The 21,823-nt window shown below is 38.3% G+C and overlaps 2 protein-coding genes across 4 annotated transcripts in view; one reads left to right on the top strand and one right to left on the bottom strand.

Annotated features, from left to right (window-relative positions):
- Positions 1 to 249: 249 nt before the first annotated feature.
- On the bottom strand, positions 250 to 2,796 carry myl12.1 (myosin, light chain 12, genome duplicate 1). Its single transcript, XM_087789191.1, has 4 exons — positions 2,721 to 2,796; positions 1,443 to 1,643; positions 1,133 to 1,294; positions 250 to 762 (listed from the first exon to the last, which is right to left on the bottom strand). The coding sequence occupies exons 2-4, from the start codon at positions 1,621 to 1,623 to the stop codon at positions 590 to 592; spliced, it is 516 nt and encodes a 171-aa protein (XP_087645317.1). The 5' UTR covers positions 1,624 to 1,643; positions 2,721 to 2,796; the 3' UTR covers positions 250 to 589.
- Positions 2,797 to 7,484: 4,688 nt separating this feature from the next.
- The window catches only part of myom1b (myomesin 1b), a 28,667-nt gene continuing 14,328 nt past the window's right edge, over positions 7,485 to 21,823 (top strand). Inside the window, exons 1-18 of one of the 3 annotated variants that reach the window (XM_087789188.1) lie at positions 7,485 to 7,621; positions 8,306 to 8,497; positions 10,510 to 10,644; positions 10,706 to 10,880; positions 12,117 to 12,274; positions 12,405 to 12,497; positions 14,316 to 14,404; positions 14,960 to 15,001; positions 15,162 to 15,176; positions 15,968 to 16,129; positions 16,187 to 16,348; positions 18,894 to 19,035; positions 19,194 to 19,393; positions 19,866 to 19,919; positions 19,988 to 20,112; positions 20,174 to 20,357; positions 20,434 to 20,608; positions 20,955 to 21,076. In XM_087789188.1, the coding sequence (XP_087645314.1) occupies positions 8,352 to 8,497; positions 10,510 to 10,644; positions 10,706 to 10,880; positions 12,117 to 12,274; positions 12,405 to 12,497; positions 14,316 to 14,404; positions 14,960 to 15,001; positions 15,162 to 15,176; positions 15,968 to 16,129; positions 16,187 to 16,348; positions 18,894 to 19,035; positions 19,194 to 19,393; positions 19,866 to 19,919; positions 19,988 to 20,112; positions 20,174 to 20,357; positions 20,434 to 20,608; positions 20,955 to 21,076 (2,179 nt within the window). In that variant the 5' untranslated portion in view covers positions 7,485 to 7,621; positions 8,306 to 8,351. The remainder of the gene's footprint in view (positions 7,622 to 8,305; positions 8,498 to 10,509; positions 10,645 to 10,705; positions 10,881 to 12,116; positions 12,275 to 12,404; positions 12,498 to 14,315; positions 14,405 to 14,959; positions 15,002 to 15,161; positions 15,177 to 15,967; positions 16,130 to 16,186; positions 16,349 to 18,893; positions 19,036 to 19,193; positions 19,394 to 19,865; positions 19,920 to 19,987; positions 20,113 to 20,173; positions 20,358 to 20,433; positions 20,609 to 20,954; positions 21,077 to 21,823) is intronic. The other 2 variants (XM_087789190.1, XM_087789189.1) reach the window with 2 other exon arrangements.

The following is a 21,823-nucleotide window of genomic DNA, read 5'->3' as shown; positions in this document are numbered from 1 at the left end:
ACAAACCCTACCAAGCAAGTTAAATACATATAAACTAAAGTATATCAACTAAATCTTGAATCCAGTAAGATAATGATTTTCAACTATAATGTTATCTAAAACTATTATATATTCAAGTACTTTCATAGCTAAAATGAGAGAGCAGGGAAGCTTGTCAGAACATGTCAGGAACACTGGTCAGGACTTGAGAGGCAGCTGAGGAATGAAGGCGGAAGAACTCTCAAAGGAAACTCCAGAGAAAAAAAGTTATCAGTTGTCGTTTATGGAAGATAAACAGAATAGTACAAGTTGATAAAGGGATTTATTTAAAAAGTTTCTATTATAAAATGTAAAAATTCTGATAAACCAGATCACAGGAAATGCAACAACTTATCCCTTCAAAGATATCCCACCACCTGCATCTCTACTTAGCAAAAAAAGGCTGGTTTCTTAGGAGATGATCAAATGTAGGTTTACTGAAAGCTTGACAGACATTGGATAGTTATTGCTTTGGTTTTCTTTAGACATGGGGCGTGGTTTAACTGGAGACGCACGGCCTGGTGGTCGAGGTGGATCGAGGGTGGAAGAGGAATGTGCAGCAGTGGTTCCCTTAATCGTCCTTGTCCTTGGCACCGTGTTTTAGGATGCGTGTGAACTCCACGTAGTTGAAGTTGCTTTTCTTGTCGATGGGAGCCTCCCTGAAGAGCTCGTCCACCTCCTCGTCTGTAAACCTGTCGCCCATCGTTGTCAGCAGCTCTCTGAGGTAATCTTCATGGATGTAGCCTGCAAGAATAAAAACAGGAATGAGAACAGAAACAGAATGGTCGAATCGATGGATTTCAACGGAAATTATAACGTCAATGTACTTTTAGTTACTTGTCACTTTAAGTTAAACAGATTTAAAATAGTATTTGGAATTTTATGTTTACCATTCACTTGCAATAACCATCAATGTTTTATGGTTTTTAATGCTAGAAAAAGCAAACATTACCACAAACAAAATACATCATAAAAATTGCTGCTGTTTTAATGCAGGTCACTTCAACATAACATAAAAAGGTAATGTTATGGTTTAGTTACAATGTCAGGGACTCGTTCTTCTTTCATTGTATTTATTGACAGTTACATGCAAAAGATTTAATCTTTGTCTCACCGCTTCCCTCTTCATCGAAGCAGGCGAATGCATTTCGGATCACATCTTCAGGGTCTGTTCCGTTAAGTTTCTCGCCGAACATTGTGAGGAACATGGTGAAGTTGATTGGTCCCGGAGCTTCCATCATCATGGCCTCCAAATAGTCTTCCGTGGGATTTTTCCCTAAGGATAGCAAGCAAACATGACGATCATCAGAAGAGAAGGCAGACTGACAAGTTCTCGATAACAAACGCACAACACCCAGTTAACACACAGACGCTAGCACAACATGACATTTCGTCTGCAGAGTAGTAACAGTCCTCCTGCTTACCCAGCGATGCCAACATGTCGTGCAAGTCCTCTTTGTCCACAAAGCCATCACGGTTCTGGTCGATCATGTTGAAGGCCTCTTTGAACTCCTGAATCTGAGACTGATCAAACATGGCAAAGACATTGGAGGTGGCGCGCTGGGGGCGCTTCTTGGTGGTCTTCTTTGCCCTTTTGCTCGACATTTTGAGTTTTGTATGTTATCCTGAAAATGGAAGGTAGACATTTCTCATGTTAAAAATGAAAACGGAGAAAAGAAAGACATTTCCAAAATATTCAGCGCTTTTACATGACATTGTGTGGTGTGTATATATAAAAGATATCAGATTTCTTGTCTCATCTACTGTGAATCTGTGGCAGTAAGTCCCTTGTGTGGGTCCACCGTGAGCTAAAAATGGATCCATCGCTCATGTTAAAAGGCTGAATAACTCAACAAATTAAGAGAGGCGCAGGGGACTACTGATGTGTAGTAAGAACTCCATATGAGGTCATATTATTTGGTGCGTAGACAGCCTGTCTTCACATCTCACAAGGCATGTTTTTACAATCTGCTGTTTATAGGAAAATTGACTTACATTTTCCTGACAACATAGACACGTATTAAAACATAAGTGTGATACCGCAGGTTATTTGGATAGATGGATAAAAACTTATTTTAAGCGATGGAAAAGAAGTTATTAAGTTTTAGGTAATGTTAGAACATTTTACAGACATACACACAAGACACATTTACAATCGCCTCCCAAACACGTTTGACATTTGTTTAAGATAATTTAACTGAGGTAGCATATGTCACAAAGTTAAACAAAATGCAACATAGAAAACCATAAAATAAAAACCTTTAGTTGTTTTGAATCAGAAGATTACATGACAGGAACGAAAAAGTTTGTTTATTTCGATTAAAAATTGTCCCCGACTACATCCTGTAGTTGAGTGTGACGCGTACAGAAGGAAAAACAGCGGAGGACTGCGGCCTAACTTCATTAAAATTATTTAACACAGACAAAGATTACACGTTACTTCACAAATATTACGCCCTTGACATAGAAACCCCAAATCTACAGATAAATGACGCATTTGTCGATAACTACGCCACATACAAACGTTTTGAAAACAGCTACCAACAGACGAGCTAACAGTTAGCAGACTTGACGAAAACAAAAATATAAAGCCTCAAATCCACATTTAGTTATAATGTATTTACAGCAGATTGAAGTGTAATATAGGTAAACATTTCAATATTAATAATAAAGGCTGTGAAAGTGCAGATTTGTTCTCTTACCTGATCACTTTTTCTGTTGTAGTCGGCTAGCCCGTCACTGCTGCTGCTTTTCTCAACCACCGCCCTTCACTTCCTCATGTGCGGGCTCTGTACCGACGGCTCGGGAGAAACCAACTCAGTGAAAAGGGGGGACAAAATATTACTGACCTTTTTCTAAAAAAATGTACAAGACAAATTAATTATATATAAAATACAAATATACATTAGTGAACTATTTATTGTAAAACAAACGAAACAAAAGCAGATAACGATGAAATACATATAGTTGATACTGGGCAGCGCTGATACCTTCCCCCCCCAATTTAGTAAATGTAACCTTCTCTAGTAAATGTTACACTCCTATGCCAGCGTTGACGTTTCCTTATAAGGGAAGAAAGCGTGAGTTCACCTGCGCCAGGTCATTTCCAAGAGCCGGAGGGAAGCATTTGCGTCTCGGAATAACATCTTTGTTGATACAATGTCACGAGTTTTTAAATGTCATTCGTTCTGCTGATTGAATGGTCGTCGAACTTTTCCTTTTTAAAGGTTTTATTTAGCAATTATTATCAAACTTGTTTATAGTGCAACACATGTGTTGATTTGAGTGTCTCCTAAATAGATCTCTATTTTCATTGGAATATTTACATTAAAAAATGTGCAATAGCCCCGCCCGCTGAAATCGCTGCATTTATTTATGGAGATAAAATCTTGTTTACCAAAACCACACCCCCTCTGCTGCGATTGGTCAATGTTTGTTACTGCATGTCATTAATCCCAGAAGTCTTCACCTCCGAGTGAATTGTTGTATAAATAAAGTGGGGTGTAATTACAGCTGGCTGGAGAGGAGTGAAGCCATTATTACATCATAATGAACTCCACTTTCAGGTTTCAAATTTCAGGTTTTTTTCAGGTTCCCAATTATGTCTATTTGTCTTTTTGTTTGCTGTCCCTTTTCTTGTTGTAGGGACATTTCTTCCTATCCATCCATCTAATATCAACTATATGTTGTGCTCCTAATTTTTTGCAAAGAACAAAATAAAACCTCCGTCAAATCTTTATTCGATTAAACATTTACTGTATTTAATAAGAACCCAAAAAATGTAGATGCAGTCAGAGTTTGGCAGCAGCTGTTTGTGGAAGGAGATTTTGAGCCACGGCTGAATATGAAACAATAAATTCAAAATGCTTATGGGATGGACAATAATAGCTTCTGACAAGAGAGCGTGGATCAGACAACAGTTGGCATCATTGGTGCTGTGAAAGGAGGATTAGGGGATTCAGAAGTGTCATGACTCACAGGTTCAAACCAGCTGCAAATTTTAAATATAGTTTTTTTTACTCGTACGTGTTCTAATAATAACAAAAAAGAAAACTAAAGTTTGTGTTCAATTTGTCCTTCCTTCTGTTAGATATAATGACTTATTTGTGACCCTAGAAAAGCGCTATAAAAATAAAAATTACTTACTTACTTACTTACTTATAGCCGGTTACAAACACATAAAGATAAACGAAATTAATGTAATAAATATATAAAGTATTCTTGTGAAAACTGATGTCAGCAGGGAGGTCACACCCAGTGTTATAATGACACACACACATAGAAAGACACACACAGTGGGTGTGTAAATGTCAGTGTGATGACTGATTTATTGTATCCACAGGAGTTGAGTTAGTCGACCCAGTTTAGATGTAAATCTAAAATAACTTTTCAAACTCATCCAGTTACTTGAGAGACTTTTCATCTCCCCCAGAATCATCTCCGAAGACCTCCAGGGGAATACCAAGGTGTTCCCAGGTCAGCTAAGGAATCTTATCTCTGCATGTTGTGCTCTCCGGAGAGGGCCGTCTGGCGGTCTCCGTGAGAGGATGACATCTCAGCTAGCTTTCGTTGATGATAATTGTTCCACTCAGAGCCTTTCCCGGATTGGTCATGTTTACCACTTATCCTCTTCAGTAGAGTCTGCAAAGGAAATTCATTTCAAGCTCGATATTTCTCTCATTACCCCAAAGCTTATAACCCCAGGAAGGAGTAGATCACCATGATCCAAAAACCCAGTAAAAGATCTCAGCCATCATGTCTGAAAAGCAGGCAGAGATCCAAAGGTAAGTAAGAAAGTAATTGAACTGCAATGAGAAATTCAGTCCATATAACTTTACACCAAACACAGGAGCCTTTTTATATAAAATTGACAGCCTCTGTATGAGCTAAAAACATTCACTAAATGTCTATTTTCCATAGGTTTTTTGAACATCCCTTCCCAAACATATATATGGTGTTTTATTTTTATTTTCTTATCTAATGATGCTATGGTTTTGACATTTTTTTAGATGTTTTATTGATGTTATCAAACCTCCCCTTTATGTGTATAAAGAGAAAATGGAGAATGTGTAGAGTCAGAGTATATGTGTAGAACTTTTATAAACAAGTGTTATCAATACCATAAGCTTAAAAAACAATACTGATATAACAGAGAGGCAGAATTTATCATCATCAATAATATTCAATTTATTTTTCCAAGACTAGCGGGAACACTTATGTAGAGATCACTTTCACTAGCCATTGTCCTTAACATATATTTGAGTCAAACGAACACTACCATCATATGAATGAACATTTGGAACTTTCTTATTACCTGAAATAGAAAAAAAAACCTGGCAAATATAATGGGTTCCAAAATGTTGTATATTATACAAAACAAACAACATCACTCATGAAGAGTAAATTCCAAGTTTACAGTTCAACTACAAATCAAATAATGACAATAATCAACGACTATGAAAACAACAATATATGAATTGAAGAAAATGTTGTTCTTAAACAGCAGAAACAATAACTCTTCACTTTATGACAATGAAATTACATTTAAGTATTAAAGTATTGATATATATTTTAAAAAAGACATTCTTGTTGATAAGTTAGAAACATTCAGACAAACATTTAACTTTATATTCTATTACTTTTCATCGACATGTATCAGCTGATCTTTTGTAACCACAATAATAATACAAAACGTTCATCAATATACTGCTAAGTCACTAGAGGGCAATATTGTTACGAGCTCATTCTGGATCGAAGGTATTTATGAGAACGTTGATGAAATGGTCTGTTGATCGATGAAATGCTCTCACAGAGATGCGTGCTGACGGTCCACAGAGGAGGGTTTTAATGCTTCCTACGAGACTTCTCATTACCTCCTGATCTCATTAATAGCTACATGTAAATCATCTCAGACAGCTGAATGAACTCAGAAGTAAATCGATGGCAGCATGACCGTAAAAACATGAGAAACAGATGCCAGATATGATGGAGGAGTCAGCAAATACATTTCCTGAGGGGCCACATTAAACACCTAGACTGGGAGGGGCCGCCAAACAATGTAATTATGAAGAAAAAAAAGCTAGAAACAGATATATTAAATTATTTTAATATAGTTTGTTCGCCCTTCTCAATGCAAATCCATTAATAAGAAAAACAAGTGGGAAAAACAATTGAACAGGTATAGAACTAAGAACAAATGTAAATAAAACATATATGCTTCATAATTGTGTTTGACAAAATATATAACATTATTAGTTATTTTAATTGTTGCCTGTCAAAACATACTTAATGCAATATGTTTTATAGTTTTACTCTGACCTCACAAGGCCAGTTTCTTGAGTCTTTATTCATAGTTGGTGACGTTAAACATCTTTAAAGAAAGACTGTAGAGACGAACTCATCTTTTTTTTGTATTGTTTTAAGTAGTTGTTAAAGACCAAAGTCCACTGTTGAAAGTGAGATTTAAGAGATGCCAAACCAGATAGTGACAACCAGAGGAATTCCGTGCATGTGCAGCAACAATAGTGCGACTAAAGTTAGATCACAGCTGAGACTGATGACAGAAGCTGCTGGAGATGGACCAGACGGCTTCTGTCGATGGATTCTCAGAAAATAAACGAGTGACACGACTTACCAAGTTATATTTAGTAAGGGGGAAATGTATTTTTTTGGGGGGGTAGATTGATCTCTCTCCTTAAAAAAAAATCGATAAATTAGAGAAAAATAACAAACACACGTGACGTCATCGTATGCAGCCAATTGGAGAAGGTCATGAGTATTGCCATGGTAACAATAGCATGGCTGCAAATAGCATTAGCAGCGAAAGCGCGATATGGTCAGTAATTCATTCAATTTCATGTCGCTTCTTGACTGCTGTGAGGAGATTTTATTTAGGATTATTTTGAAGAGTGATTGGAATAAAAAAATAAAGCTCGAAAGGTTTTTTGAAGACAAACTCAAAATGTTACAGCTAAAGCTAACCCACTGATGCTAACCAGCCGAGGCTAAAGCTAAGTAATCGTAAAACTTTTCAGCTCACTTTATGGAAACAATAATCTGCATTTACTTTAGAATAAAACTGTTGTGCAGTGAAACAGCGACACCATATGGGCAGCTAATGTAAAACCAACTTTGTTACTTGATCCTTTTTTCAGTGAATACGTTTTCATTGTAGTATTTAAAGTCCAATAAATACCCGGAGCATGTTAACATTAATATGATATGTGAAATGAAAACTAGTGTTAAGCCTGAAAAAGAATTGAATATGTAGTGTATTGATAGATTTAGTGGAGAGGATGACATCAACTCTAGCGGAGAGATTGTTTACCTACCTGTCTGTCGTCAACTCTCATTGGCTGAGACCCGCCTCCATGTATGTGTCTCACCCCTGGGAGTCTCTGTCCCCCCGAAACTTTCTGCTCTTCTATATTTATCTCCTGTGTCACCATAAAAGGCTGCGACTGTCGCTCGGACCCTCCTGGCAGAGGCCTATATTATTTTTGTTGTGTTGACCGCAGCGCTGTACGTACCTTCCTGGAGGTTTGCTGAGGATTTGGACCAACTTTTCTTTAAAATCTCGTGGTTTTAGGAGTTGGCATTGGCGGTACGTTTTTGTAAATGAACCTGGTTGTTTGAGCATGATCGACTATTGCATTGTTGCCTGTTGACGATGACCTGTTGTGTCTGCTGATGTTGCAGGTTACCAAACCATTGTGTTGTTTTATTCTAGTGTCCAGGTTAAGTTTTATCAGATGTATCGTATTCACTTGAAAAATATATTTGGCTCATTTTCAAGAACCAACAACAAATTGTTTATTTTTTCATGGGAAAGTAAAAAAAAATATTCAATTACAGATTGAATGACTTCCTGGTGGTGCATTCAAGTGCTCCTGGGATAATCAGATTATACTGAGATGTGTCATCACTTTTCCAATTTACTCATCAACTTGAATATTATCGACCGAAGACAGGAAAATTGAAATTGAAGTAATTTAAAGTTAATATTTATATTATAATCCTCTTTTACGCATTTACTACGCTTTTATCCTGAATATATTTTACTTTTTTATTTATTCATTCTCATTTATTTATTTTATTTAATATTAATTTAATAACATTCATAATACATCTTAATTTAATTTTTGTTCTTACAATTTTTTTCAAGTGAATGTTGTACATTTTAGTAACAATCCATGTTCTAGGAAAAGAAACATGGCAAAGTTGGTTTTAAAAGCTGCTTGAAATAACAACATAAACTGCTCTTGAACTTTAACCTACGACCACAAAGGAAGCGGAACAGAACCTCAGGGATCAGAACAGTAGCAGCCGGCAGCATGGCTGGATCTTTACCTTTCTACCAGAAGCGTCACCGCCACTATGACCGCGGCTACCGTAGCCGGGACACCCAGTCCACCCTCAGCCACTACGAGTCCAGCAGCAGGTACTCGGCAAGTGGCGGCACCTCAAGCAGGAGTCGGGGGTAAGAAGGAGCAGAAGGAGATAAAGATGGAGGCCTACCAGGAAAAGCATTTAACACACTCCCTCTTCAAAGTTCCCCTCTATCACCCATCATGGAACACTGTTGGAACCCCCCCTTGCTCTGTCACTTCTTATCAAGTAACTACTGTTACCCAAGTCACTGTCAACCTCCATCAACACACCTGAAGAGTCTGGCTTGTTTTTTCCAACTCAAATGCATGTTCCTGCTCACTGCCTGAAAAAACCAACAACCCAACATGATTTAAAATGACTAACAACTTTCTTTATTATTGATTTGGATTTGGATTCTCGCTCAATGAGTCCCAACAACAAACTTAATGTGCCTATACTTGTAGCTAGAACAAGGATCATTAAACAAGGAATTGGTTGTGAGCCCCAAGTACTGTCCTCTCCCTCTTTCTGTTATTTTCCCATTTTATTGTAGAAAATTGTACATTTTCAGATACTGGAAGTAGAAGCAGTTTGCTCTGCACGCTAGCTAATGCGACGTCTAATCTGAAAAAATGATTTCCCAAATCTCTCAAATACAAATTTGGAAAATGATAGTTCAATTACATAATGTATAAAAAAAATCACAAGCTGTGAATAATGGTTGAAAAAACTGGGAGTTAAAGATCATGACATTTTTTGGGTTTAACACATATAAACCAAAATGAATTGACAAATGTTTGGTACGGCCCTATAGTAGGATTATGTCTCTGGAGTAACTGTTGTGGTTTGTAATATTAGTCACGCCACATTCTTACTGCACAGTTATGTAACATGTGTGTTGTGACCCTTTGAATAGAAGTTTTCCTAGACTCAGTGTGTATCTACTTCATAGCTAAGTCCTACAGTGAAGATGACTGGTCATTAAATAGACATTTTATCCGCTTTCAAATCTTTCTTAATGACTCTAAAGACCAGAATGCTGGGTATCTTGTACCCGGGCTTTTAAGGTGTCAACAGATCTGGGAGATTAGGATTAAGTGTCAACTTTACACTGTGGTTGCTGTTAGTACGACAGCCAGAAATATTCATGATTAGAATTTGTGTGGCTGCAATAATTCTGTGGGCTTGTGTTTAATGCCATCGCAATAAAAGATATCACGCTAGACAGAGTGACTTCAGCCTGTAAGTGGTCACAGTAATGACCCAGATAGACCTAGGAAATATGAGGGCAGCTGACCCGTCACCTCTCTTGCCCAGGCCACCTTATCAGGTTCCTGTTATGTCACCCCTCATTCAGACCCTCAGGTCCTGCACATGGAGGGGTGAAAGACAAACTGTTTAATGTCTTTGTATGTGAGAAACACAGAGGTGTTTCCTTTTCAATGTGACTTCGAACTTTTTTTAGGAGGAGAAAAAGCTCCTCCAGATTTAAGACCAGGGTTTTCGTTTGGTAAAGAGTAGGATATTGAGTTATTTCAGGTTTGAGTCACTTCCCTTTTGCCTTCATAAGAAGCAAATAATTGTAGTATTGTAGGTGGTGCGGTTGAGGGGTATCATTTTTTGAGGGTAAGGAAAGAGCTAATTAAAATTACAAGGTCTGGATCTACCACCTATTCCATGTATCTACTGCCATCTATACTGCGTAGAGCCAAGGAAAAAAATAGATGCAAGCGGTTAGCAACAGGGTGATGAGAAAAGCTAGCAGAGATCCCTTTTTTGAGCCTCCTGGACTCCAGGATTCCCCTGTAGTAGACCCAGAACACACTGTAGATATTGTATATTTAAGTTGGCCATATGTTTTTTTGTCCCTGATGAGTAAATTAGTTTATGAAGTGGAGCAACATATTCATGAAAAATCTTTGATCTGTTGTGGTCTACTTTGGATAATTTAGCACCAATTAGTGGCCGATTTTGTTTGATGTTGTTTCAATTTAACTTCCACAAATCTGCTAAACTAAACCATTTCACCCGTCACCTCTGACCCATCATTGTAATCCTCCCACTTCTAAATCATTATCAACACCTTAGACTCTGAGACTCACAAACGTCTTTGTGCCTTAGACTTGAAGTCTCCTCTTCAACTGGACTAGACCTGAACAGGTTTAGCCCTTTACACCAAAGTGCCAAGCCGACGTACTTGGCTGTGGATAAAGAGAACCAAATCATCGGCTACGTGGTGCCAATCTTCAGGAGCAGGTAACCACCAAAGTGGACCAGTATACCAAAAGTCCTTACTGACTGATGTGCCGTCTTTCAGTCCGGACTTTGCTTCTGGATTTTCGGATACACGCGGGGTAAGAGCGAGGGATACTTCTGCAAACATGGCCCGCAGGGACCTGTTCACCAGCAACATAGAGATGGAGAGGTCTGAGCAGATCTCCAGGAAGGAAGTCATGAGGGAGTCTGCTGATCGCATCACTCTGAGCAAAACGGTTAGTGGGGAACATAAGTCTCCTTAGCTCCGTTCATATCCTTTCAAATTTGGACTCACTTTAGCTGCATGTATCTGCAATATTTTGGTTACTACCCAGAGCCACGTATTACTACTTGTGTGACTATAAGAGTTGTGTTAACGAAACAAAGATAAAGCCTGTCACAATGGAAACCTATAAAATCCAAAATAACTTGTTGAAATGTTTCCATTTTTATATTACATACAAAATGCAACTAATGTATCCAACAGCAAATAAAGGAAAGGAGCACATTTGAAATTTGATTTCCCACTTGGCACCTTGTGGTGCCATTTTTTTCACTGTCAAAATGGGCTGATGTTATTTATACAAATCCTTTTTTTTTTTGATGGAGTGTATTTTCAAACGGACAGTGCTGGCAAGTTACAAGTGTATTGAAAGAGGCTGTAAGTCATATGACACCATGGTTTGTGTAAAAACATATGTATTTTCCTTCTTTAACCACCTTGTTACTTTAGAATTCCCTCCCATCTGCATCGCATTTAGATTTTTTTTTAAAGATGTAAACACTATGAGCTTTGTAGAAAGAGTCAGCTGGCATCTGAGTTTGACACACATGGTCTAGAATAAGTCATGCCACTTTTTTTGCTTTTCTGTAGAATTATTATTGGTCATATTGTGTTGAAATTATCCTCTGGTTACAAAATCCTTAGCTTACCCCAGCTAGCCGGGTTAATAGGCAAGGAACTCCCTGGACGATCAGGACAGATTTTCATTACATAGTGTGTCATTCAATTAAGATGAGATTTGGTCGTCACGTCCCTCTGCAGGAGCAGGAAGCTATTTATTTCCCAGAGCGATTATGCAAACCCACAGAGCATCGTAAAAACAACTGCGACCTCCTGGTTGAATTAATCTCTCCACACCATGAAGGAGTTCTTTACCACGAGGTGACACATTCTTGCAGAGCTCGTATTCCTGGAGAAAGAGCGCGGCAGCATCCCCAGAGTGTTGTCATCTTAAGTGTTGAGTTGCAACACTAGAAGAGGCCTCGTCTCTGTCGTCTATTCATAGGACATAATGTAGCGCTTACGCTCTTTACACGTGCAACAAGATAGTGACTTGATTACAGCCTTGTTTGTGTTGAGATGTTGGATTGAAAAAGATTGTGAAGATGCATCTTGATTTTTAAGGTTTTATTTTTCATACACTTGAAGTTGTTCATGTTAAGAAACGTTAACTCCCTGATGGTTTCAGCTCTACGAGCACGAGGAGCACAACAAGCGAATGAACGAAGACAGCCTGATGCACGTCCCAGAGTTTGTGATCAAACCTCGCTCTCACACTGTGTGGGAGAAGCAATGTGTGCGACTGCACTGTACCGTCAGTGGCTGGCCAGATCCCAGAGTAGTCTGGTAGGTCACCCCGTCATCCCCACCCTGATCTCTACTTTCCATGTTCGATCTTTCATGCATCTCTTTCAACATCTTTTCAACTTCCTCTGTTCTGTCCCTTTCTTTTCTCCCCTTGTTTCACTACATTAAGGTACAAAAACAATGTGACCATTGAACCTCTTGCTTACCCTGGCAAGTACAAGATTGAGAGCCGGTACAGCGTGCACTCGCTGGAGATCAACAAGTAAGTGTGGCGTCAGACATCAACAGTGAATACTAGATGATAGCTGCCTTATATTTGCAGATACATTGACATTATATATACACCCCCCCACACACACACAAAACTGCATATAGAACTGTTTTAATGTAAACAAAAAACGACACTAAGTAAAAAACACCCCATAGCGGCCGAATATTGAACAGTGAGTGTGCAGCAGTCCACCTCTATTTTAGATTATTAGATTTGTGAGGTGTAGACTAGAGCCAAGTGCAGATGCAAAGACCAAAGAACAGACAAAAATGAAATTAATTGAAAATGTTTAATCGCAATAGTGTCAATTTCACAGTCCAAATGGAACTGAATAAATCGACAAAAAGTAGGCTCAGGCAGCAGGAGGACAAATACACTATGAACAAAAAAAATGTAATTCACAAAAAGAGAATATAGGCATGAACAAGATACGAGAAGGGCTCCATCTTCAGTATCCTGTTCTTCAATATGGCCTCACAAATGAGGAAAAATCACATCCACCTGCTGCAGTAGCTCAGGAAACAACAGACAACTGAGACTCTTGTGTTTGTCTCTGTGTTGTCTTGACCTTTTAAGGATTTATTTTATTGAGTATTTTTTGATTGTTTAAGCGCTTTGTGGTCTTGAAAAGCGCTCTATAAATACTAATCACTTACTTACTTACTTACAACCAGGGTGATCCTAGACTTTCTTTTAAAGCCCATGCATACAATCAGTATGATGCATTACTATCAGTTTGTTGGAAGACTGAAGTGTTTATTTGCTTAATTAAATATAGTACACAATAAACAGACTATAAGAAATATTGTACTCACAAATACCAAGAATACATACCAACCTGCAATATTTCTGCCCTTTTCTGGCTGCATCTACAGGGAAAGTGGAAGTTCAAACATACTTCGCTCTGTCTTTACGATTTCCACTTCCATATGGTTCCTCTCATTAAGTTACACTCATTCTGTGTGTGCTAACTTCCACCGCACAGCTACAAAGTGTGCACTACGCATGAAAATTGTCAAAATCGCGTGCTATTTTTAACCATCTATTTTTTATCTGAGAATTAAGTGACACTTTTTTTTCACCGAAAGTATCACCCTATTGGTAATACATGGCATTCTGTTCAAGTAAAACCACGAAAAGAAGAACAACTTAGCGACCGGCTAGAGGCTCTACCAGCCTTAATTTCTAAATGTCTGGCCTAAATCCAGACATATGCCCCCCTAAATATGTTAGAAGTAGCAAATAAATAAGTAAAAAAATAATCGAGTGATTCCTGAATATTGAGTCAACCTGCTACGTTGCCCCATAACAAAGTGAAGTTTGCAGCTGACTTGCTAACTATGGCCGTCAAAAGTAAATGAATACTATAAGAATAGTAAGACACACATTTAAAAGACAACTTTTTTGTACCAATCTGACAATTTAGATAATAATCTGCAATAGAGTTGAACATTTGTCCTCATCATTGCTATCCATGAGGCTGGATCAAATTCCAGCTTCACAGGACATGAGGCAGGGAACACCCTGGACAGCCACCCACGCACACACTGAACTTTAGAAGGACATCATCTACAATATTCCTGGATGAGGCTGAAATTATATGACGTGGAAGAGAAAGCTAAAACCTCGAAGCAACCCGACACTTTGGGCGAGTGACATCACGATGGCGCTATTTTTGAAAGGAGTATTCCTGGCTCAGATCGAGGGAACACATAGAGCTATGGAGAAGTTTAGGGGGAAGGGCAAGTGAAACACAGAGGGATAGAATGTGACGACGAGTGTAAATCAGATGATCTTCTCGTCTTTCAGATGTGAATTCGATGACACAGCCCAGTACCGCGTCTCGGCCATGAACGCTAAAGGAGAGCAGTCTGCGTTCGCCTCGGTTGTTGTGAAGAGTAAGTTTAATGTAACGCTTGAAAAGACAGTCTGTGCATGGAGCTCCAGTCCACAAATTAAAATAAAACTTCAACACTTTAACTACTGTCGATGATACTGAGGCAGACCAGGAATCTGAAGTCGAGAAGCTTTAATGTATATTCATAAACCATATTAGACTTCGTCTGGCATATTTATTGTTCATTACTTTCATGAAATATTGGTCTTTTAACACACATTTTAAATCTTTCATATAATGTTGATAGAATAAGGGACATATAATTGGATTTTTCTGCTGTTCATGAATTTCTAATAGGAACTAAGGTTATGAAAATCATTCAGGTGTATGACTTCGATCTGCTGCTGGTAATGTGCCATTACAATTGCAAAGAAAAACCCCAAAATGACTTTAAAAATACTGCTAACAATTACTCAGATTAATCTACTTCTTTAGATTAACCTTGCTAGTTAGTTAAATGTAATCTTTACGTTAGTTAAACATATTGTTAGTCAAGTATTTCTGTGATGATTCAGTATTAAAAATCTCACATCTTTGCTGTCTTTGTTCCACACAGGGTTCAAAGGTGAAGTTGACGAATCTCTCCCATCACCCAGACGTAAGTGTCAACCAGTGAGGTGTGAGGACTATCAGGGTTGAATGAAAGTGCTCCAGCACATCAGATTGAAATGATAAATGACAGCTATAAGTGCAACTGCAGCTTTGACAAGTCAACTAATAACTTTCCTGTTTCCTCGGATGATTTGGTGGTCATACAGGGACCAGGACTGCAGGTATCTGGTTTTGAAAAGTGTTGCAGCGACTTCACGTTGTGTGCATGATCACACCCGTAGCTAGATTCCCCTTCTGTTGTAACATTCAAATAGATTTTATTTGATTCAACACGTCATCAGCTTGTGTGTCACAGCAAGGTTGCTGACAAGCAACGTTGCAACATCATTGTCTTTGTACTATTTTTGTTTTATTATCATCTGATCATTTAAAACTTGTTCTTCTGTCCTTAACAATTTCCTTCCTATATAAATAAAACACTATGAACCTTTTAAAGAACAAACCTCTCTAAATAATAAACATAATATCTTCAATTAAAATGTCAGTAAATGTGTTTTACTTGATCAAATCAACTCATAAGTTAATATGTAACTCATACTTGCTTTGTCATAAAAGTGTACCATACAGTTCATTCATTATTATATCAGTATTTTTCCTTAATATAAATAATTGTCTTATTTAAGTATAATCAAGAGCAATAATAACTTGTTATTTTAAAATGTGAATTAAATTAGTTCAATTTTCATTTGGTGGTGTTTATTTTAAAGCGATGGAATAATACATTTAAATTAAATTTAGGTTTTGTTTCTTGATATTTGAATTGAATGCACAACGACAGCATTATTACCCTCTGAGCCCTCCTTCATGTTTTCATTTCACTCATTACTTGTTGTCTTCATCTCCATCCTTCATCACCTGCAGCCACTAATCCATCCATCTGTTCTCATCACTTCCACACTCACACGCTTCAACATCACTCCTAAACTCAGCAAACCTTTGCTTTCATCTGTAGTCGGTCCAATCTCAGAGTACGGCGTCAACTTCAAGATCCACATCGTTGACAAGTTCGGGGTGTCGTTTGGAAGGGAGGGTGAGACCATGAGTCTGGGATGTACCGTCATCATCTACCCAGCCTTGCACCGGTACCAGCCAGAGGTGCAGTGGTACAGAGACGGTGGGTTCTGACGTCAGCTGAATGTAAAAAAAGATACTGACCCAAGCTGTTTCTCAGATGTTCTGCTGAGTCCCTCTAAATGGACCAACATGCACTGGAGCGGTGACCGCGCCGGCTTGACTCTGACACACCTGAACAAGGAGGACGAGGGGCTCTATACTCTACGTGTCGCCACCAAGTCCGGATACGAAACCTACTCCTCCTACGTTTTCGTCAGAGGTTAGTAGAAACACCTATGATCATGTCTGGTTATTAAAAAGCAACCCAGCTTTCCTAAATCACTCACATGTTTTAAAATGTTGAAGTCTTCCTCCTGAGATGCAGTAATTCCCTCATCATGATGATGTTTTTTTTATTACCTAATACTCCCCCGTCTGAAATCTCAGCGAATGAGAGGTTATGAGAGTCCATTATGACGTTATAATGGCTTCACTCTTCCTCCAGCCAACTGCAATCGCGCCCGCTTTGTTTATACAACGAGTCACTTAGAGGTGGATACTTTATGGCTTGTTGACACATGGTGAAAAACCTCAATGCTTGCCCAATCGCAGCAGAGTGGGCGTGGTTATGATAATCTGCAGAACATTTTCTAGTGGGCGGGGCTTAACTTCATTTTCTAATGTAAATATTTAACTGAAAAGAGAGTTTTGTACAAACAAACACATACTGATTAGTACAATAGAGGTCCAATTTTGAGTTGGGTGAAAAATTTGGAGTAATATATGATGAAAAACTGGGACTGTGTAGCTACAGTAACAAGCATTAGCACATGTCTTCAATATGAATACAACAAGCGAAATGAAAAAATATAATTACTTATTTCCAGAACTATTCTTTGTTACTCCCAATTGACAAAAGCAACCATGAGTTTTTCATGACAAGAATAATAAGACAAAGCACAATTAAACTAAAATACAATGGTGTTATAAATACTTGACCAGATGCTTCTTGTAAATCAGCAGAGAAAATCATTGACACTGAGCTTCTTATTTTGACATCTGAAGAGAAAGGAGTACACACTCCGTTTGATACTGATCATCAAATCAGTGACACGTTCGCCTCTTGGCAGTTTGTTTTTGTCCGCTCTGTAAATTCCAACATCGCTGCACGGCCTCTGGATCACCAGCACATGTACTGGCGTAAACAAACAGACCCACTGGGAGATCACAGGTGTGCAAGTGATCATTCAAAGAAGCTTATCTTCTGCCTGTAGAGGTAGTTTGACCTATCACTGCTCCTCACTGTGGAGTATGAACATGCCAGAAAAGTAATCCTTTAGTAATGACCCGGAGGTCAGCGAGTCAAGACCACACCAGGTATAGTCCAGAGTTTCCAAAACAAAACAGCACATGATCCTGTTGGCGGCTTGTGAGCTATTCTCAGCTGGATTATGTGGATAAGGAAACTAAATATCTGCTTCAAGGAGAAATAGTGGCTCCTCAACCGCTGCTGCAAATCTTTCTGACATCACTCCAAATGCAAACAAAGCATCGGCTTAGAACACTTATATTTGCTGTGACTGTTGTGAGGGGCTATCAAATCAAAATATGACTTTAATATGATTGAGAACTTACGAGTAACGAGGAGTCAAATAGAAAGTGAGATGTTATTATACAGTGATGGTAAAAATAAAGGCTGTAAAAGGGGGTTTAGTTTTTATCAAAATATTTTTCTAAATAAATAAGAAGATATTTAAAAGTATGTGGAAATGATTTTGGTTCCATTTAGAAGAATAAATACTCACCAAAATGTCAAAAAATCAAAGTCACCACTCATTAAAATAATTGATAGTTGTGGAAAGGAAATACAGACACAAAATAAGGAAAGAAAAAAAATAGTTATTTGAAAAAATAAATGACAAACAAAAGGTTTTAATGGATTTATAGGATGAATTTATTATTTCTTCACATAATTACCTGTCAGTACTATTGTGCATCAAAGCTATTTCAATTGTGTATTGGCTGTGTCGAACCATGTCCAGCCAACAAAGACATTTTATGACTTGAATGTTGAGTTCATGCAATTTTAAAATAGAAAAGTTGCAAATGGATGGGAATTTTATGTAAAATGTGAAAATGGATATGAGAAGGGTTTTTGGTTTTCTTTTATCTTAATTTTTTTTGATTACCGTTTATTCCCAAAAGTCCCCATTATAGATTAACTACTGCAGGTTAAATACATTTTAGTCACCGTTGGAACTGTATGACATCTGTAATCTAGTTAAGTCACTACTAGTGGCCACGAGAATTTCCCCGTTAAATTGTAGGCATTATTTAAATTGTTAATACACTTTGTTTATCACCGTTTGTCATCTAAACAGTTTATCATAAATTAAATGTAGTTATCTTGTTTCATGCTGAAATGAGGCAGATACATCACTAAATGTATACATGCTTCACCATATTAAAATAATAATAATAATAACTACAATTATATTTATAATAGCAATAATAATGATGATAATAACAACAATAACAACAGCAATGATAATAATAATAATGGTGTAACTTCTTTCACATCATGGACATGTATTGTTCTTTGTGTATTGTTGTGTATTGTTCTTTAAGACCGACATATGTTTTTATAAATATCACCAGCTATAGAGTTTCACTTCTGCTAATTCTGTCATGACCTCCAATATCGCTGCCTAATCTACCTGGCAACGATCCCTGCAGCTCTTCAGTGTGTCTACATCTGCCAGAAGGTCAACCTTCTGTGAATCTTAAAATTCAATTATAACTGAAATTTTCCTCTTGTTTATCAGATGCCGATGCTGAAGTGGAAGGAGCTCCTGGTGCTCCTCTGGACGTCTGCTGTCTGGACGCTAATAAAGATTACATCATTGTGTCCTGGAAGCAGCCGGCCGTGGACCGTGGCAGCTCCATCCTGGGTTATTTTGTGGACAGGTAAATCTCATCTGTTATGTGGAACCGTAAAACCAGTATTGGACGAGATACAAAAGAAATGGTATAATCGTAAAATAGGCTCATATTGAGTGTGACAATTTGTATTTTTTAGCGAAAAAGAATTGAATCTGTGACGATGAACAATGTTTTGTGTTCAGATGTGAGGTGGGAACCAACCATTGGATCCAGTGCAACGACACGCCGATCAAATTTGCCCGCTTCCCCGTCACCGGGCTGGTGGAGGGTCGCTCTTACTTCTTCAGAGTGCGCTCGGTCAACAGCTCGGGCATGAGCCGCCCGTCCAGAGTGTCCGAGCCGGTGGCCGCCATGGACCCGGCTGACCGGGCCCGCATGAGAGGTACATGCAAGACTTATCGATAGAAAAGAACATGGATAGTGCTGACCTCTACCTCACTCATTTTTTTATATGCATTTATCAAAACATTATGATCGGTTACTTTTTAAGTAATTAAGATCGCAATAATAGCAATTGGACAGCAGGAGGCAGTAGTGTTGAGGAATTTACAAAGAGAACTAAAAGTAGGTTTAAAGCAGAAAGCGGTGAGGCTACATAGAGTAACGAATCCAGATAAAACTGCCAAAATATAATTATCTTTTAACTATTAACCACATTTTCTGAAAATTTCAAGATATGTTCATTCATTTCTCTATGTATTGTACCAACAGAATGAATAACGGAAATTATCTAAAAACCTCTTTGGCATTGCAAATAAATAAATAAATAGTAAAAATGTGCACATCAAGTTCCATCCTCACTCTGATGTCACGTCAAGAAAAAGTTCACTTTGTTCACGACGTCTTGTGGTCAGGCACCTCGGCTCCCTGGACTGGTCAGATCATCGTCACTGTGGAGGAGCCTGCAGGTAAATGACTCGTAACTGTGTTTTAAAAATCATTAAAAAAAATAAGTAATACAAATGTTGGCCGATAGAGGGCGTTGTTCCTGGGAGACCTCGGGAACTACAGGTGACAGAGGCCACCAGGAACTATTTGGTGCTCAGCTGGAAGCCCCCGGGGGAGAAAGGTCTGGAGGGTGTCATGTACTACGTGGAGAAGGTGAGTTTTCTGATGATAATATAATTCAGGTGAAAGTGTAACTGGTGTTCTTGTGTGTCAGTGTGTCGCTGGCACCGACAGTTGGCAGCGGGTGAACACAGAGATCCCGGTCAAATCTCCTCGCTTTGCACTGTTTGATCTGGCTGAGGGTAATTCCTACAGCTTCCGTGTTCGCTGCTGCAACGCAGCCGGAGTCGGGGAACCCTCTGATCCCACCGAGGCCACCACGGTTGGCGACAAGCTTGGTGAGAAAACCATTGTTCTCTTCTTTTTGAAAAATCTAGGAATCATCTTGTTTTTTACATCAGCTCTCCTCTGCAGATACTCCATCCGCCCCCAGCAAAGTCGTTCCCACCCGGAACACGGACACGTCGGTGGTGGTCTCTTGGGAGGCGTCGACTGATGCCAAAGAGTTGGTAGGCTACTACATCGAGTGTAGCGTGGTGGGAAGCAACGCCTGGGAGCCGTGCAACAACAAACCTGTCAATGTTACAAGGTACTTGTAGGCTATGTTATTATCTTTTTATTAGTGTAATAGTTAGTTATACAATATATTTAACCCTTGTGTTGAGAAAGACAACACAAGGGATACCACAAACACATTTGTTGACTTGACCCTGAGACAACACAAGGGTTAAAGGTATTTCGCAATGGCCTTAACGAATGGCTTCATAGATAAGTCAAAGTTCATTGAAAGCCAATCATGTACAGTATTATTATATTATGTTATACTCAAGCATCAATACAGAATATTGAGCATGTTTGTTTCTGGCTCCCTCTACTGTAATAAAAATGCCATGAAAACAAAGAGCAATTATGCACTTAATTACTTCCTTCGACAGGTTCATCTGCCACGGTCTGATCACGGATGAGACGTACATCTTCAGGGTGCGAGCGGTCAACGCTGCTGGTCTCAGCCAGTTCTCTCCGGAGTCTGAGGCAGTGCTGGTGAAGGCTGCTATTGGTGAGAACATGTGTTATTTAACTTTGATCATTTATTTAATTTTTAAATTATTTTACTTTTTTTTTTTCTTTTTTTCTTTTTTTTTTTAAGAAAACTTTGTCAAACTTTTTTGAATGTTTGTTGGTGTTTGTCGTGAAGGTTATAATTTATGTTAAACAAAATTAATATTTCTTATAAGAATAATAGTGTTGTTTATAAAATATCTTAAATGAATTATTTCCATCTATTTATTTCTGAATTAATAGAATAAGGATGCATATTTTTGACAATAAATTGTAATTGTAATTGTAACAGGATATGAAATAAGATGTAAAGTGGAGTACAATTGAAAAAGAAAATAGGAAAGAAACAAAAGTATAAAATGGTGCTTAAAATGTACTACTTTTATTTAGTTTGTGAACGCAATTTTCATTTATTAATTCAACCAGACCTGATGGAAATTGGACACTATAGTTTTGTAATTTCATAATTTTATATGGTAATGAAAATATCAAATAGTCAGATAGTAGCAAGAAACTTTATTGACTGTAAATAACGTGAATCATGACAAACACCACAAACTGTTAAATGTGGAGTTTCTCCTTTATCCTGCTCTATGATCATCTAAGCTCCGATTCTTTGGAGACGTGTCTGCAGCTCATGACATCACCACCTCCACACTCTCTCCACCATCTCCCACCCCGTCACTCCACTGTACACACTCGTATCACCCGCCACCACTGTGTTGCACCCACCCCCACCCACTCC

Source organism: Callionymus lyra, chromosome 4, assembly GCF_982586985.1.
Source record: "Callionymus lyra chromosome 4, fCalLyr1.hap1.1, whole genome shotgun sequence".
NCBI lineage: Eukaryota > Metazoa > Chordata > Actinopteri > Syngnathiformes > Callionymidae > Callionymus > Callionymus lyra.
This window is presented reverse-complemented; position numbering and strand designations above follow the sequence as displayed.